General features: G+C 40.3%; 1 protein-coding gene across 1 annotated transcript; it reads right to left on the bottom strand.

The window, feature by feature from the left end:
* Positions 1–149: 149 nt before the first annotated feature.
* LOC112692339 lies at positions 150–18,127 on the bottom strand. Its single transcript, XM_025566981.1, has 4 exons — positions 16,894–18,127; positions 12,093–12,436; positions 3,455–3,733; positions 150–1,248 (listed from the first exon to the last, which is right to left on the bottom strand). The coding sequence occupies exons 1-4, from the start codon at positions 17,144–17,146 to the stop codon at positions 1,054–1,056; spliced, it is 1,071 nt and encodes a 356-aa protein (XP_025422766.1). The 5' UTR covers positions 17,147–18,127; the 3' UTR covers positions 150–1,053.
* Between the last annotated feature and the right edge of the window lie 1,021 nt (positions 18,128–19,148).

Below are 19,148 nucleotides of genomic sequence, written 5' to 3'. Positions count from 1 at the left end.
ATAATAATAATAATAATAATAATAATAATAATAATAATAATAATAATTGTAATAATATCTAAATAGGCAATAAAATATCACAGACAATACTATTAAATTAAATAAATACTAATAAAAAAAATATAATAATTATAATAAAAACAATCGCGACAAACATGCAGTATGATTAATACTGTTTACAGCAGTATAATCTTAATATATAAATAAATATAAGTGAGGAAGAAGATAAGAGGTAAGAGGTCAAATATCGTAACGATTAGATATTATATGATAATAATATAAATTATAATAATCATAATGTAATAATAACTACAATGACTTTAACAAACTAGACACGTGTCGTTACTGTACGATAGATTGCCAGGAAAACAATTCGATAAACATTTATACAACGTGTAAATAACAGTCCGAGTACGCAGAGGTACCAAATAAATAAATAAATAAATAAAAACCGTTAACACTAAAAAATAATTAGTCTACCAAAAGAAATAGTTGATAATATTATAATAGTTTATACGCGCGCGATGCGTAGAAAAAAACAAATACATACCATACGTACACGTACGACGCGAGTCACATCCAATTCAGGGAAATATATAATTCAATAATGTCTTATAACTATAAACGTGAGATATAAACGAACGAGAAATGACTTGTGGGTATAATAATAAAACATTGCGGATGGCACCACTCAGTGGAAAAATACGTTTGCGGACGATAAGTAGGATACAGAGTCGTGATGGTAGATATCCGACGAAAATCATGATAATAATCGATTTTAAATGCAATATTATGTTAATAATAACATCAACGATAATAATGATGATAACGATAATAACGTAATTGTAAATGCTTAAATCTATGTATACGTGCGCAGTGGCGTCTATGTCATCGTCTACGATATTATGATAATATTATGTATAGAACACAATGACGTGCGAAAAAAGCAACGGATAAGTTGATACACGCAATATGTAGAAAATACGTATACGTAAGTATAGAGTACGGTGATGATGTCCGACACAGCGGTGGCGAGATAGACGTGCGCGTCTATTATCTCCTCGACTTGAGATGTACGAATACTTCGATCACATATTGTAGACTGGTGATGTACTCGCGCAAGATCAGCCAATCTCTCAACGACCTGTTGTCCCGTGAGACCCTCAACCTCATCGGCATAATATTTCTGGACACGCGTGGTTCGGTCTCATTCATCTCGGAAATGGCCATCGACATTTCGCACAAAATCTGAGGAAAGAAAAAAGGAAAAAAACCTTCAGTACATCGTGTCACAATTGTTATGAAATTATAATATACAAGTTATATTAACAATGTTATTTGTAACGCGCACGCAGCATATTATACGCACACTAAGTGTACGTAAATTATTATTATTTCGGTATGTTATTCCGACTGGATTGACGTACAATTTTATGCGTACGTTTGCGAGAAATAAATATTATATATAGAAACATCATTTTTATTTTTTTTATTTCATAATTTCATCAATATCATATAAACGTATAGTAAGTAGCATTGCGTGGGCATGCCTTCCAGGCTCACGGTTCATCCTGCCGCCTCTGCAGATGTGTATGTTTACTCCAAAACGTACTAATATTATATTATACGAGTATATAGTGTTCCAAAGTCCGACGGTTCCCTAAGCGCATTATTTCATATTTGCCTTTGGGTTCTAACTAAGCGTACGCAATAACAATAATAGGATGTATCTTTTTTTTTTGTTTTGTTAAAGATAACATACTACTTGTATACATGATCTGTACGAATATTATACGTGATTAGTAGTGGGCGCGTAACGATTTGTAAACCATAAGACAATAATAACAAGAGGCGATCGAAAAAATTTAACCCAAATTGATCCAAAATTAGCCACATAATAGTTTTCGTTTCCGACTTTTCTATTTTTGGCCATCTGTCGGTAATCGCCAACTAAACTTGCACCAATTCGATTATATTACAATGTGACCGGTCAAAATAATTATCGGTTATAAGACTGTGTAGTTCTATGGCTTCGATAATAACTTCAACAGATACAATAAGTGAAATAGGAATGTATTATTGTACTATAATATTAAAATATTATAATTTTATAATATAATAATATTACAAAATTATATATTAATAAAATTATATTTATACTATTAATATTATAGAAATGAATCATCAATGTAAATCTGTGACGTTGAAAATATTATATTTTCACTCGACATCATTATACACAACACATTATTATAATTGTAATTCGTGTCAGCCGATTGAAATATGTGTGTGTGTGTTTTTATACCAGCATTAGAAAACTAGATTGACTTGTTCGAAGTGGTCCATTGATTAAAAGTTTAAAATATCTACTAGAAATGGACATCGTTGTAATATATAGTGCACGCGTACATACGTTATATTGTGTTTACTATTTATATTTATAAAGTCATATGAGCCGTTTAAGTATGTATAGTATTAGCCGAATTATCCGGTCACACCCGAGAGATATTTTATTATTTTAGAAATCAAACGGTAATTTTATTAAAATTAGCATATTTTCAATAAAATAAAATATTTCCTAGGTAACCAAAAAGTGAAAAACTAGACTTCAACATTGTTTCGACCCTAAGAATGCGAATTTTGAAAAGTCCTTAACATAGTAATAAAGACAATTCCTCATAATTTCAAATGAATCAGTAGTTTTATTTTTACGATGATAAATTAGTGAGTGAGTGGTATTTAAATCATATTTATTTGTGTGTATATATATATTTATATATTATAATAACATGGAAATCGATGTATAATCATACTGTTGGTGCGCCGAAAAACATCAGGTTCTAGTAGCGCGAAATAACAAGAGAATAAATGTTTTTCGCATAAACATGCAGAAAATTAGAAGAAAAAAAATTATAATAACCAATCATTAAGAAATTAGTATGTATAACTCGTGTATATATATATATATATATATTTATAATTTTTGTATATTCGCATTTTCTGCTGCTGATCTTATAACATAGCATTAATACTCGTCTATAAAGTCACCATAAGAAATACGTTAGTAAAGCAGACCGTACATAATATCTCTATCAGGATTTGGCTGTGTTACGTTATTATTATAATTATTTTTCGTTCGCACTCGAAAAATGTGGACCATTTCAAAATAAGTACTGCATGTCTACGTGCGAGCGGTCACACGTGCGAGTAATACTATAATATTGTTATGTATATACACTTCACACAATGTTAAAAAGTGACTTTTTTTTTTCCGTCGAAACCGTTGAAGCACTCGCAATACAATCGACATGTATTATAGGACGACTAGAAACCAGTGATTACCCGAAGTTATCACGCAACGATCCAGTGACGTGCTGAAGATTTTTTTCTATTAGTAGGAAGATGTCTGTATGGTGTCATAATATTATTGTAATATATTTACAGATGTACTCACGGCTCTTAGTTGAAACGTGATGTTTTTGAAGTCTTTTGCGAACGACAGCCTTTCCCGATCCTGGTCCCAAGCCACTTGTTCCAAGCCCACTGCCAGGTTTTGCATGCCCACGTAAACGGCGGGCAGAACGTCTTTGAACGTCAGCTTATCCAGATAGGATTTTGTCAATGGCACGTTCAATTTTTTGGGCATGTACTCGGCTTGCTGCAGCCACTCGAGCGTAGTGTCTTTCCACACGTCGTGAAATTTTTTGACGTCTACGTGAAACGTTCCGACCACCTGTGCGTGAAAAAAAAATTAAATTAAATAAATAACCAAAAATCGTTACGGTCGGTATATAGGTATGTGACATCGCGGCGATAACGAGACGGGGTTTTTTTTCCTACTGACAACCGGACAGGTTTATAACAATATAATAATATATGGTATACACGCATATTATAGAAGACGGCTAATCGAAGGGTATGTTAAACGCGCAAAACTGTCGGGGATTTTTTTTCGTTCCGTCTCCATATATAAAAACGTAATGTAATATATTCTCTCTTGTTTTATTATCTTTATTATTTGCGGTCTATGCACGTATTTATACATTATAATACGAGGAGCACAAAGAATAAATACGAAAACGACGGCGACGGTGGTGACGACTGTTACGCGGTCATTATTGACCACCATTATTGGCGGTCGGTCGTGAGATTAAAGGATACAAGCGGCGAGCGGCGACGAGACCGCAGCGTGGCGATGTGACCACCAAAAGACAGGATTTGTGATGTCCATTGACTTTTCATCATTATTAATATTATATTATTATTACTTTAGTATATACAATTTTATTACACTGTATATATATGTGTGTGTGTATGTGTGTGTGTGTGTGTGTGTGTGTGTGTGTGTGTGTGTGTGTGTGCGCACGTGCATGAACATATGTTGACCTGCCGCAGTCAAAATTGCAATACAGAGGGGAAAGTTTCAGACCTATAACCCGACCGGCAAACCAATTTTTAAGGAGGGGAAAAGGACTATAGAAAAATCACAATTTTACGTGCACAGGAATCAGCTAAATAGAAACAACGACTGAGTTCTGTAATATATCCCCCAGGGGCAGGAACAATACCGGGAAAAAACCTGTTTCGGAACAGGAATCCTGACCGAATCATAGAACCTTAACCTTTAAAAACACCCAAAATAGAACTGAAACTTCGTTTGAAAAAGTTTCGTTATAAGAACGGTTTAGTATTTGTAAAATAAAATAATTCTGTACTTTCAAGTACTGAAACCTGAACCCGGAATTGAGACTTTATGTGTCTTAGAATCAAATTCGTTCCGATTCCTGCAATACTCACCATTCCCAGCATTGCATTGGGAATGTTTCAAATGCAGTGGAAGCTTGTTTTGACCTAACCTTAAAATATTTTTTTGTCAATTCGAAAAACCAAAACGTATGCGTAAGACAAATCCGTCGGTGATCAGAAACTAGATGCTGCTGTGACGAATATGCGCGTCTCAATGTTTCTCAAATATCTATACATCGTTTATTTACAACACATTACATCGTACACACACATACACACACTCACACACACATATATAGTTTTATATACGAGTAGGCACAAATAATCGTATTATACTGTACACGGCACAATACGCAAGCGCGTAGAATATTATTTTTATTATATTTGTATTTATATTATTATTATTATTAAAAGTCCCTGACTTCGTATCTCGGTCCTTACGTGTACACAATACGTGTCGGTTGTAATCGCGCCTACGACAGTGTCCGAAAAATATCGAGACCGCAATCGTTGGAAACCGCGCCGGATCGAGTGCATGTGATGAGTTGACGGTTTATAACAGTTTTATTGTTGTTTCATTTTCACGTTATATTCGTATTATTTTTTTCCGTTCGCCTGTCGTTTCGTTTTTTTACGCTCAACTTTGTTAACAAAAATATAATGCTCCTCGTGGCGGAAAGTCCTCTCCCGTATCACCGTAGTTACATGTTGTACACACCATGCTACACGGTCGTCTGTGTAGACAGTCATCGACGTAGACATAGACATAGTACGTTCGTGTGTGTACAGACAGAGCTTTCTCTGACGGTCTATCGCGTTCGTCGACGAGTTGTGATCGTACGCTGTAACAACGTAATTACCCCAGGTGCCCGAATCGAAAAATACTATGCGAGCTAGCGAGATAATTATTTTTCGATCCTTTTTATTATTTGTTTGTTTGTCGTTTTTCTTGTACGGAATTTATCGAAACAGGCACTTGATCGACGAGCCGAAAAGTATACGAACAAGTGGAATTTTTTTTGTCTTCATTTATTTTTTAACTCAATACATTGTATGTTAAACACACACTCTTTCTCTCTTCTCTCTCTCTCTCTCTCTCTCTCTCTCTCTCTTTTGGTGTTATTACAGCAGATAATGTTTACACTACGTGAAATTTATGAGTTGTCGTCGACTCGTGTTGGTATACGCGCGCGCATGTATAAATTAATTTATATATTTTTTTCGTTTAACGCGTGACCTCAAAGACAAATAATATCAAAACAATTCGATCGGTCCGTAGACCAAAACAATGTAAATCGTTTTATCGGGTAGTATTCGAAATCATCGCGTATTACACAGCTGCTGAACAACAGACCATACATCTCCACACACAAAATAATATGATACATTGTGAGCTAGAATTGAACTTACATTGTATGTATATTGTAACATACTAAGGGAGAGAAATCACTGTGATGAAATAAAAAAAAAAACAGATAATATACGAAGTATAAAGATATTGATGTTGGACGTCTATATACATTTACGCCGAGATTAATGAAAGATTTAACTTGTTTGCGAACCGTAAAAATATTATAATTTACAAAACAAAATTGTGAGCTATATATTATCATGCACCACCAAGTGTAAATTATAAGTTAAATATTTAAACTGTTTAATTTTAAATAGCAAAAAAATAAAAAATAATAATTACATAATTGTTCTCTACCTATGAGTCAATATGTATACGAGTATTTATACAAATAACGTGAATCGAAATTTGTCGATTAGACTATAATGGTCGTGTGATTTCAATTTTGTATAACAAAAGTGTAAAACGATAAACTCTCTTCGTCACCAACCGTCTCTCTCATACTTGTTGTTCATTGCATGCGATGTTTAAACAATATTCATCGGAAAAAAAAGTAGTAATAATTTAAAACTAATCGGTATAACGAGTTATTATGTCATTATCGTCTTATAACAGTAAATATTAACGTTAAACGTGTGCGTATTACCGTAATGCGAATTATATTGTTTAAAACAACACGCAAAATATAATTATATTTACGTATACATGTAATGTACGATAACCGGTGTTGACTTTTCGCGTATAATTTCCATTGACTTGCAACTATTGTGCATCGGATGATAGAAAACATTTTTTTTTTAAAAAAAATCGAAATAACACCGAAACGTTGAGGAATAAGTGTATTTTACTCGAGCAAAAATATCGCGGTCGTATCCGCGTTTAATAGAGAGAAACACACGTTTGGAGACGCAACGACGAAAGAAAAAGTTTTGCGGGCGGAGGCGGTTTCGTTTGAAATGGGAGTCATATACCCCGCCCCCGTGAAATAGATTGTGTTTATTGTCACGCGTGACGCCAATAATGTGTTTATAATGTTGCGCGCGGTTCGGTCATACGAGCCGATAAGCGGAAACCGACGACGACAGGCCAACGTTATCATGGTTTTCCAGGTAAAACGCGTTTCTCATGCCACCGCAGATCCTCCCTCCCCCCTTACGGTCCGCGAGATTTTCGTTTCCGCGTTTCGATGAATGACCGCCGTCGTCGCCGCGAGGTGTACCTCGCAATTGGTTTCGCTGAACCAGCGGCGACGGACGGTCTGCGGAGCGACCGGTATCGTATTTTTCCTACCTATCCGACTACGTGATGAGATCGGAACACTTGCGCCGTAAACAGCTGATGATGGTACGGGCAGCTATTGGTTTTTATCGCAAAAAAAATTCGAAAACGAAACGAATTTACGTGTGTAATTCGTTTGGCGTTTTTTTTTCACCACACATCGTAACGCAAAAGCGTGAAAACAGATAACCCAAAGTCCTATTACACTCGCAAACGGGTATTGTCCGATTCGCGTTATCGGCGAGCGCGGTAAGTGCGTGCGAGTAATAATATTTTATCCTTTGTTTCCCCCTCCCAGTTCGATTTACCGCCGACGAATACGACCCGAGAACATGACACGCGAGAATGAAATTACGTAAACGGCGTTTTTTCTTCTTTTCAACGCCATGTGCGTGATTGTCGTTTTACGCACGCCCACGCGAGTTTGAGAACTGCAGCGGCGACTCTGAGTGGGAAAAAAATATCATTATCGAACGTTTCGATTGTATTATTATTAACCGTTTGTAATATAATGGAACAAAATGTTAAACCACAAAATATCTCGTGCTGACTCCCAAACAATCACCCGCCTGAGTCGACCACCGATCTTACTGAAAAAAAAAACAATTAAATGAGTCATCTCAAAAATAATTGTAGTATAATTTACCCGCAAACGAAATCGTTTTTGATATTTCTTAACAAACGGGGTTTCCGACCATTGCAGAAATAATTGGTCAAATAAGACTGCAGTTTGATGCATTATTAGTCATAAGAATGATGATTATATCTCCTCATTACCCGATGATTCGTAAACAAAAAAATGAAACCGATTTATTCACGCACATAAGCGGCAGTAATAATAAACGTACTTAATATTTATACTCAAAAAAATATAAACGATAGTCACAAAAATAACAAAATATCTCGCGACAAAAGTATAACGTAAGAGCGTTATAACTTTCCGTCACACTTTGTACGTAAACATATATTTGTCATATCATAATTCGAATCCGTCGTATATTTCATTGTCGAAATACCCCCACACACGGATATGTGTTCCTGTACGAGATATAAACTATTAGGTACCAATTATTACATATCGAAAAATATAATACAACGAGAGAAGTACTAATGATTGCGTTACTATACGGAAGAATGTTTTCCTCGTTTGGGGTTATATAACATTGTTTTTTTCCGAAAGAAAAATATTGAGACGAGGAGAAAAATATGGACATATAAATATATGTATATTACGTCTTTAACGTTTTTACACACAAACGTGTGCTTAGGGGGTGAAAGATAAAATTTCTTAAATGAACTCGCAATCGTAGTGCAGGAGTATCGGACTGCGATTGACCGGACCGAACGTAACTGAATCGCGATTAAATTGTAAACTTAATATTAACTTTTAATATTTAACGGTCGAGTGATATATTATTGTTAGTGTTGCATTGTATTTAAACAGGTCGACTGAATATCGTACGCTTTCATAATAAACACCGTTTGTTTACAAAGAAAGATTTTTGAGATTTTTCTCACCTTACCTCTCTTTCTCTCTTCTTCTTCTTTCTCTTTCTTTCCGGGTAGCTATATAGCACTAAGCACTAAGCAGTTTCCATGCAATCTCAGCAGAATAAATAATAGCCAATTAAAGGGTTGGAGACATCGGGGTTGAAATATTATTGTTTTGTTCGATTATATTCGTCATAGACGTATACATAACGATGATAAAAATACTAATGGTGTGCGTAGGCTGCACCACGTACAGACCACGTACAGCTCGGTAGCGATGTTTCGTAACTTTGAGCGTCACTTTACACGACGTAGAGGAAAAACCATGAAGTAGTTAAAATCGCAGCGATCGAGATTGTAACAAATTCACATAGATCGTGTGCAAACACGTGTGATCGAATCGCGGGGGAAAAACTTGAGTTTCGCAACTAACGATGAGTGTGCTGCGCGCGCGTGCGTTATGCAGGTACGCTGCTGCAGCTGCAACGTGCGCGTCTATTGTTCGACACGTATGGATTTTCCGACGTAACAGTTCTCTCGTATAGTCCACCAACAGCACAAATAATCGTACACGCGCACACGCGCGCAGTGTTTACACGTCATAACGTACCGGTACGCATACAATAATCGTATATGTACGTGTATTCGTCAACACACGACTGGTGACGGAAACGATTTAGGTGCGAACCTAATGTATTTTTCGACGCAGCGTGTTTACACACATACGACATACCTACAACGCGCCGAGCGCATTTATCGTGTTTATCGCATGCGGACCGTGGGAACGTCAACGGTTGAGGTCATGTCTAAAGTTCAAAAAAAAATACGTCGTCCAGGACTATCTAGGTGCATCGCGATGTGTGAGTGCGCGCACAGTTTCAGAGCGGAAAAAATTAAACGAGGACAAGATCGGAACACCTAATTGCAAACCACGAAAAAACAATACAGATGATATCACACAAAAATAAAACGTTTTTAGCCGGGTACACGTGAGCGAGCCGTACCGATCGCGACAACTATTTGGGACGCCGTATCCAAAGAGTCGTTCGCGAACCGCTCGCGCCGATCCATCGAGAGTCGGGTTTTTTTTCACGAACACGACGCGAACCTTGTGTAAGTTTGTACGGCGCGTTGACAAGTTCGTTAGTTTTAAGCTATTCTCGGAATTGATTTATATTAATTTCATTCGGTATTGCTTAAATTTATAAACTATTGATTTATTAATTTATTTAAATTTTTTAAGTATCTAAATGGCTTGAATTATATCATGGGACGGTCAGAGGAAGATACTATTTTTGTTTATGGTGTGCCTTTAAGATGCTATAAAAAACGCACGGAACCCCAGAATCTTGAATACCTGTGTTAAACCACAATATGTCCAAACAACTTGCATTATGACTGATGTTATAGATGATCCGCTTTTCGATTCGTTTCTTTGTAATGCGTATATCTCTATCGTCTGACTAGCACCCCTAAATTACACTTTCACGAAGCCCTAGTTTGAGACCAGTTGCACACCCCATCGATAGAAAGGGTTGTCTCTGTGCGCGGTAACTTCAACGAACAGTTACAAAAATATACACACACCTCACACAGCAAGTATACTTGTTATCGTGAATGCAATAACTATCTACAGGTCGTAGACTTTTTTTCTTTTTGCTCCGACCGCAATCGGCATCTCCGTCTGTTTGCGTGCGGTTTTTTCACATGCACCGCGCACGATACACAATGTAGGTACAATGTAACTAGTTCCGTCTGAACGTACGGTACCGCCCCTCAAACGCTCGAGTGGCAGCGCGAGGTGGCGGCACCAGTGCTGACGACCGTCACTAATCGGCCAATTCTCTTCCCGCCGCCGTATTTCATTCATCTCCGTCGCCACCATCGTCAACGCGCCCTCCCCCCTCCACCATTCGTCTCTTCAGCACGGCTGTGCGCGCGCTATCCGCAGAACACACGTGCGACGCGGCTCAAACACGTTGTTGTCGTCACGTGCCACCGATGAAAATCATTCAAATATCATTGTTGTACAATGTATGTGCATCGTACGTATCACTGTAACTATATTACCCGTTGTATTATGCTGTGGAGTGACTGTTTGACTGAGTCTGTCAGAATTTTTTTTCTCAAGTCGATGGGCGGCCGACGGTGGTTTTATATACATGTTTATCGTACGGCAGAGAACGGTAATTAGCTAACGGGCGATAATTCAGTCATTCAGTCATACGATAGAAGATTGATCATAGCAATAAAATTCAGACCCGGACATGTCGCCAATTAATCTCACCACCACTGAGTGAATAAAGACTGGACACGATAAGAAGAAGAAGAAGAAGAAGAAGAAGCTGCTCATATGACAATTTTTTAAGAAAGTGACAGAACCCAGTGTTATAATGTTCATTTACAATAGCCAATGGACAGTGAGCGGGATTCGTATGTACGTTGATAAGCGGATAATGAAAAAATAAATAAATACTGGCCACTGAAAGTATTTGAGTTCGCCACGCCAATGATGTTACGCATACATCCGTTTTTAGCACGCGTATGTTTCGGGACCAAAGAAGTGGCGAATGGGAGTGAACTCGAGAGGGTTTCGTTATGTCCCGGCTCCGTTCAGTTGTAAAGAACTGAGATGCACGACGCGGGACGGACGAATAACCAAAGCACGAGTAGCGGTATTCTAAATTAGGCTTCAACACATCGTATCGCGAGCATCGCGTATAGAAAATCTCGATTATGTGCAGCGCATCAAGTTCGTCACCGCCGTGATCACCACGGCGGACAATTAGTTTCTAGTCCCACGCAGTACAACATCTTTATCGAGAAATTTCACGAATACGTATTGTATGGGTATTACGTATTATACGGGATAGCAAAAACAAAGGCGGCTTGTTAGAACCTTCTGCCGAGACCCTCCTGGCAAGAAAACATTTGCGGTAAAAATGCTTAAACCTAAAACTGGGAATTGTTAATTTCTTTTTGGCAAATTTCGGGTGAATCAATTTAAAGTTAATACGCTAGTTGATTCATACGTATATGGTTACTTTTACAATTCTAAGGTTTGTAGACGGATTCGCAAATTTAATGGGGTTCTTTTGGAGTATTTTTATGTTTGAACCGCTTCGATAAAACGTTCAAACCACCTCTGCAGGTGGCATAGGTCGAGATGAAGGGGATGGAAGTTAAATAGAAGTTGCGTGTAAAATAACAACAACGAGGTACTTACGAACGATCCGGCAAACTGTTCGGCCTGCGATAGGGCTTGTTTGGCGGACAACACGATGCCGTCGATGATGTCCTCTTCGCGCCTCATTGCCGAGTCGGATTCCATCATCATCATATCGTGGCCGACACCGCTGCCGGCGATGGTACCGCTGCCGCTACCCTCGTACGTGATCTGCATGCCGCACGGGTTGTGCCAGAACGGCGGATCGGTCAACATCAACATCTCCTGCTGCTGCTGTTCGCCATCATCATCGCCATGGTCTTGTTGGTGCTGCGAGTACTGCGATTTGATGGGAGAGGACATGGCGCACGGTACCAATATCAGTCCGATGACGAACGAACCGGCTGTACATGCGAAAACATCAATAAGAGAACGGATATATTTCAATCGCATGCGAATACTCTGTATACAGAAGAAAAAAAAAACGGCAAGAGGGAACGTTGTACGGAAAAAACGCCATCGTCTCGTGTACATATTGCACGCACGAACGACGAACAATAATAAGTAGTGTATCCTCTACTCCGCCGCCACAGCATTCGCGCCGTGTTGATTACCCGCAGACCGGTATGTACCCGGCGTGCTGGCGAACGGTTTTTTTTTTCTTCCACGTGAAGTATTTCGTCGTCCGGCACCCCCCCAATTAGTCGCCGCGTGCGCTCTAACGAACGTACCGGGGGTAACGGGAGGAGGAGGAGGGGGGGCAATGGGAAAAAGACCGCCGCCGCCATCACCGTGCCCGCCGGGCTGTCTCCGACCGGCTGACGACGTCACAACGGCAGCACCGAGCGGCGAATCTCGCTGCTCACACACGTACACACATTACTGGCTAATTATTATCGTCGTCCGGCCGGTCGGTCGTTTCCGTGTGTGGTATTGTTGTCGAGCGGGGACCACACACACGTACACGGGAGCCGCGCGCGCCGAGAGTTGGAACGCGATCGCGCGACCACGGTGACGACTTCGGGGGCCGTCGACGAGCACGCGCGCGAGCAACATAATCGCTGGAGAGGAAGGTAGTGGCAACATAATCGCGGGAGGGAGGTGGTGACGGATGAGGAGGAGGAGAAGCAGATAGTTATACCGTACGAAGAGTTGGTCGGCGCGTTTTTATTTTTTTTTCAATTCGCATCGGTTACTTTTTTCCCTTTTTTTCGTCTAGTGCCGATCGTAGTGCAGGGCCGTAGTAGCACAGTGCACGTATACACGTAACGATGGCGGCGGCGTCGACGGTTTTATGTGGTTTTCATTTTTTTTTTTTTCTCGAAAAGCTCGCCGAGCAATTAGCGAAAAATTCACGGCGAACCGGCGATCTTACAATGTTTCCCCGCCACCATCCCGTATTCATATCATTTCTGTCGCTTTGTCTTTCGCCTCTCCATCTATCCAAACCCCGTGAGCGTTAACCCGTTTGCTCGATACCCACCGCCGCCACTACTGCAGATAGGATGATATGAGAATCGGTCTTCGATATCGTTACATACACACACACGCGCGCATACGTATACATTTTTACTTCAATGCACACATAATAGCGCATTATTCGTTTTTCATATCGTTTCGTAGTACGTATTACGTACACACACATACACGTATGCGCGCATACGTTTCATTTTTGCTTGAATACACACATAAGAGCGCATTAGCCGTTTTTCATATCGACTCGCAGTACGTATTACGCACACGGCGACCACTCAAACGTACCTACTTGTATGTAACAATCATCATCTGTAGAGAGAAAAACAATGTTTACGCGTCCCCGGCGAGTAGTAGCGGCTCGTAGTAAATATTCTGGGGATACTTGAGTTATTTAACATAAACTCCATGTGACAACGAACAAGAAAAATCCTTCTGCTGGAAAATTAATTATACTTCATTTAAAATTTAGTCGATATTTTTAACTTAATTTGATGGTAAATTTTTTTATAAATTAATTCTGCAATTTTTTTCATCTGCGAATTCGTAGATGACGGTGTACAACGACTACTGACGGCGTGATAGCACAGAAATTGTTGTGAACCTAGTTTCAATAGCGTCTATAATACGCGGATTATTCTCCCCGGCCCCCACCATCCAACAAGCCAATCCGTTACACATTACGATTGAAACTGTCGAACGTCTTAAATTTATAATAATTTATATCGAAAACGCTATTACATACGAGTAATTTCTATACATTTTTAAATAGTTATTGTTTACAAGAAGCTGCTTTTTTTTAAGGGGAGGCGAAGTCTCTAAGTTTCACACGACGAGCCGCTCCTGCCGACGAGACTCTACAAATGCGTGTCTGACGCATAAATATATTATTTGACGTTATATTATTATTATTATATCGTTTTAATTTTTAGTGCTGCGTGTCGTCGACGTGCGAAATTACCCATCTTAAACACTGCGATTAAGCGATCGTATTACACCGTCACCGGCGCGAGTGTAAATATATAATTTAATGACCACCGTGAAAGTCCAAAACGAAAAAAAAACATACTTAGCTTAGAATTTTGTTTTAAGTAGCTGAGATTATATTTTGTATTATCTTGCATATTATAATACTATTGTGTTGGAGTCGAAAGTGCGTGTTCTGCTTATTTTTTATTTCATATGACATTGCAAGGTATATAGTATTTATTTAAGATTTAATACATCTAAACATTTTCTAAGGTTCTGATAAAAATTGAGAAAACCCTCGATTTCGCTTCCATTAAAATTTACAGAAAATATATCGAATAGTTCGATAGTATAATTTAACAATTTTAAAGAAGATTATGTAGAAAAGTAATTTTACTAATAAAACGCATTGATAAGGACATTTCACGTGTTTGGTTATTATCCATTAGTGTTCAACTATAATTAATAGTAATATAATATATATATATATACATATCGTACATATATTAGGTACTATTGTATAAAAATATATTCGAAAAACAATGAAATCGTATACATAAGGATATTTTTAAACACGTAAAGCCAACGCATAAAATATGCACACTTCAAAAAAATAATCGATACAATTAAAAATAATAATAAACACACTTTTTTTTTTTTATTTATCGAAAATACTGCCAATCATTAAAGTTTTTCAATAAACACGATATGAAACTATACTTCGAAAACATAATAATATTGAAATACACAGTAATATGCTGATAGTGTACATGTTCCACGAGAAAAATCATCGGTTCGTAATCAAACGCACTCGCCTATCTATTGACGAATTGCGACTGGTCCGTTGGTCCATTAAGGATTTGAACGGATGTCCATGAAGAACTCGTCTACATGTCTTTGACGGTTATACGGGCATGACCGCCAACAACGTCTGGTACACGGGCCATTACGGCCAGCAGCGGAACACGCGTAAAAAGTATACGAAATACGGGTGAAATAGCGGGAGGCAACGTTGTTGAACGCGCCAGGAGACGACTGAAACGTACCGCGCATGATACAGAAGTGCATTATCATTTGGCGGGTAATCGAAATCGACGATTGATAACGGAAACGTTTTCGATCGAACTCCATTTACTCTGTTTACAAACACTGCGCTTGTACCGTTATCACCGGCCGCGCGATTTGTTTTCATTTTCTCCAACAAGATATTGTGCGCCCACGCGCGTCTCCTCGCACGTGCGTTGCGCGAGAACGTTCTCCGCGCGAGCAACGCGCACCACTAAGTGCCGGTAACCGAATCCTATTACGTCGAACGGAAAGCACTCGGCGGGACATTCAAATCTTATCGACAAGCGGAGTGCGTATATTAGTGCAGCGGTTCCCAAACGTTTGTAATCACGGACCCCTTAAAAAATAGTTTGTGTTTCGCGGAACCCTAATATCTTTAATTCCAATTCAACTCTAATTTTTCTAGATCAAAAAAAATAAGGGGAAATCAATACTTAAAAAAATGTTTTTAATGATTACTCTGTATTAAAATTAGTTTAAACACAATTTTTTTTAAAATAATATAAAAAAATATTTTTTCCAAGTATAAAATAAGTTTCTCAATAATCACATAAATCTGGCGGAACTCTAAGGTTCCGTGGAACACACTTAGGGAAACTCTATTAGTGTGTATGCGCGTACTACGATTTCGAGCGTAACGATCGATTACTGGTGCGTTTCGAAAATTCTCGGGCGCATTATGTTTGTCCCGGATCCGGTGCACACGAGATTGCACGCGTGCGTCATTGCGCGGATGATTCGCGGTGATGAAATGTTTCGGTTGATCCGCGCGCATCAAACTCTACGAACGTTTTTTCGTCCGTGGCACAACGTGCGTACGTGCCGCGCAACGCGCACGTACGGCGGTCGTCGGTCGACAAAAATGGAAAGTTTTTAAATAAACCTTCGTGGAGACGAAAACATCTGCGAAGTTACGACGAAAAAACATTTCGCGTTTGCGTCACGGTCACCCCTACGTGAATGCGCGCCGAATGCAGTACATTTTCGAACCGTTCAGGACCGATCCTGCGTGTAAAATGCAACCGATGTCATTGCACGACTCGCACGCTGTCGACGACGACGCGCGACTGCAGACAAAACAATACACAATATATTAAAATATACGCGGCAGATGATAACGAAAATGCTAACGCAGATATCGGTTAGGAGTTTTTTTTTCCGTTTCGATTTTTCGTTTTAATTCCATCGCTTTCGACAATAATAAAATAATATCGGTACACGTAGTAGCTCGGTTTACCTTACTACGTATGACGGACCTCGGGTTCGAAAGGGACCGTAATCGGACACGTAATGATGTATCCGCACCTATTGACTCCTACTCCTACTCCAAACTCCGTAGAACAACACTCACCGATGAAAAGTCGACACGAATGGCGGGCGAAATCTAGTCTTCGCGAGGCGGTTGGATTACCGCGGCGATGATGATGTTGATGCTGCGACGAATACCGTCGCCTGTCCGCGGGCGTCGTGGTGAACGACGGGACCCGAATCGAGGGCATTTGTTGCCTGCAGTGTTCCCGATAACAGTCAACGCATCCTGCTCCTCTATACGACTCCATTGGGTACGGAACGGCGTGAAATGGATCACAGCGAAAAACAACCATCCGAAATCGCGTCGCGAGAGAAAAATAAATAAAGTACACGCACTCGGGCTAGAAACCTTTGACGTCTCCGTAGTGTATTTGTTTGCGTTTTAAGCGTACGTGCACCGACGATTATTTTATAATATTATAATCACACGCGCACCAAGAGAGACGTTATACCGGCGAGTGTTCGCGGTGCGGTATCGATATATATCGATTTAAACAGAAAGTAAAAAAAAAAACAAACAAAAAAAAACCCGCAAGCAATTATAAAGAGATAAAAACAACAGTAATATTAATAATAATAATAATAGTATACTAAAACACGGACGAACAAATTTTTTTTCGATTTAACATACGCGCGATACGGAGTAAACAATGAAAATGTAAAAAATAAAATTAATAAAAACTTATCGACGAATTAATATTAATATTTTATTGGAAACGTTCGGTCGCGTTTACCATGTACGTACGTCGAGTGGCGAGCGCGGACGGACTGTAGCAATACGTAGCGCAAACGCGGGGATATATCGTCGTCGTCGTCGTCGTCGTCGTCGCCGGCGTCGGCGTTGTGATCGTGGTCGTCGTCGTCGTCGTGTTGTTGTTGTTATTATTATTGTTGTTGTTATATTATATACGAGAATGACCACCGGGATACCATCGTCGACCGAAAACGATCAACTGAGATGCCACCTGACTCCGGTGGACATTTAAGTCTGGACGATGGACCGAGTGGCGGCGGCGACGTTAACGGTGGCGGTCGTAAGGGCGGCCCGCCGGGCCCCCCACCCGCGCGGCCGTGGGTTTTCCACCCGGTCACCGGTTGACCAATGGCGACCTGTTGAATGGTCGGGAGGACCGGCCCAAGGCGACGGGGGTTCATTCTTCACGGACGCGCGCGCTCGCGCGCACGCACGCACCGGAACGCGAATCGCCACGCTCCCCTCCGCGGCCGTAGGTAACGCGGACGACGGCGACACGGCCGTGGAACACGCGGTGACGTCAACGAACGATGACATACTGGTACGTCGTCGCCGCGGCAGTATTGCCGTCGCTCCGACGCCGCTGCGGGGGTATTCCCCGTTCGTACCACCACCAACGCGACCTCCCCGCAGCCTTCACCATCGTCATCGCCGCCGCCGCCGCCGCCGACGATGTATCACCCTGCTGCCCGTCATTATCGCGCACCGTCAACCGTACGCGGCGATCAACGTGACCATTACGCGCACGTACGTAACTGCGCGCCACCGCGTGGGTCCGTATGCCGAAGAACCGCCAACGGTCGCCCGTTCCGAAATCGATACTCGCCCGCGGTCCGTACACGAGCTCGTCGCAGCGCAGCGAAATATTTGGATCGCAACGGTTGTTATCTGTTCCGTCTGCCTGCATAACTGTTTTATATTTTAAACGGTCGTGTGACGTGTGTTTCGCCGACTCGATGATTTGTACGTTACGGGTGCGGGTGGTAGTGCCGAACTCGTCGGGAGCGCACGAACCGTTCGTTTTCGAACATGTTTCGTCGCGCACAACCAGGTCACCGGGTGGTTTTTGAAACGGAGGCAAAGTCTATTGATACGGGACTGGCAACGGCGAAGCGGGATTCAAGTTTCGCTTTCGTTTGCTACACCAAAGTCCGAACCCCGTCTTCCGAATATTTGTCACCTACGATGACCCCATCGTCGATGTTTTTTCGTGCATTAACTGTTATCGATTTTTACCGATGCGATTATCGCCAACCTATGCAATACAATAGGATGACCCTCTTTTGAAATTTACCGTACTTGAACGTTTTGGGTGCTTGCAGAATTTTCATTTCTACCGTTGAATCATATCGATTTAATGATAAAACTGAGTGTTGCCAATTAAATAAAATCAATTAACACGTATATTAGTTAACTAAGAATAAGTGTCTAATAATTTCACAATCAGGTTAACCGGAGGCGATTAACACGCGACGTGACGCGTGCGCTACAAGTGTGATTTGTGCGAAACGAGCTATCGCGGGTACGCACACAAAACGATT

The sequence above is a fragment of the Sipha flava genome, unplaced genomic scaffold (assembly GCF_003268045.1).
Source record: "Sipha flava isolate LNK unplaced genomic scaffold, YSA_version1 73_pilon_pilon, whole genome shotgun sequence".
Lineage (NCBI taxonomy): Eukaryota > Metazoa > Arthropoda > Insecta > Hemiptera > Aphididae > Sipha > Sipha flava.
The sequence above is the reverse complement of the archived record's forward strand: the minus strand, read 5'-3'. Positions and strand labels throughout refer to the sequence as shown.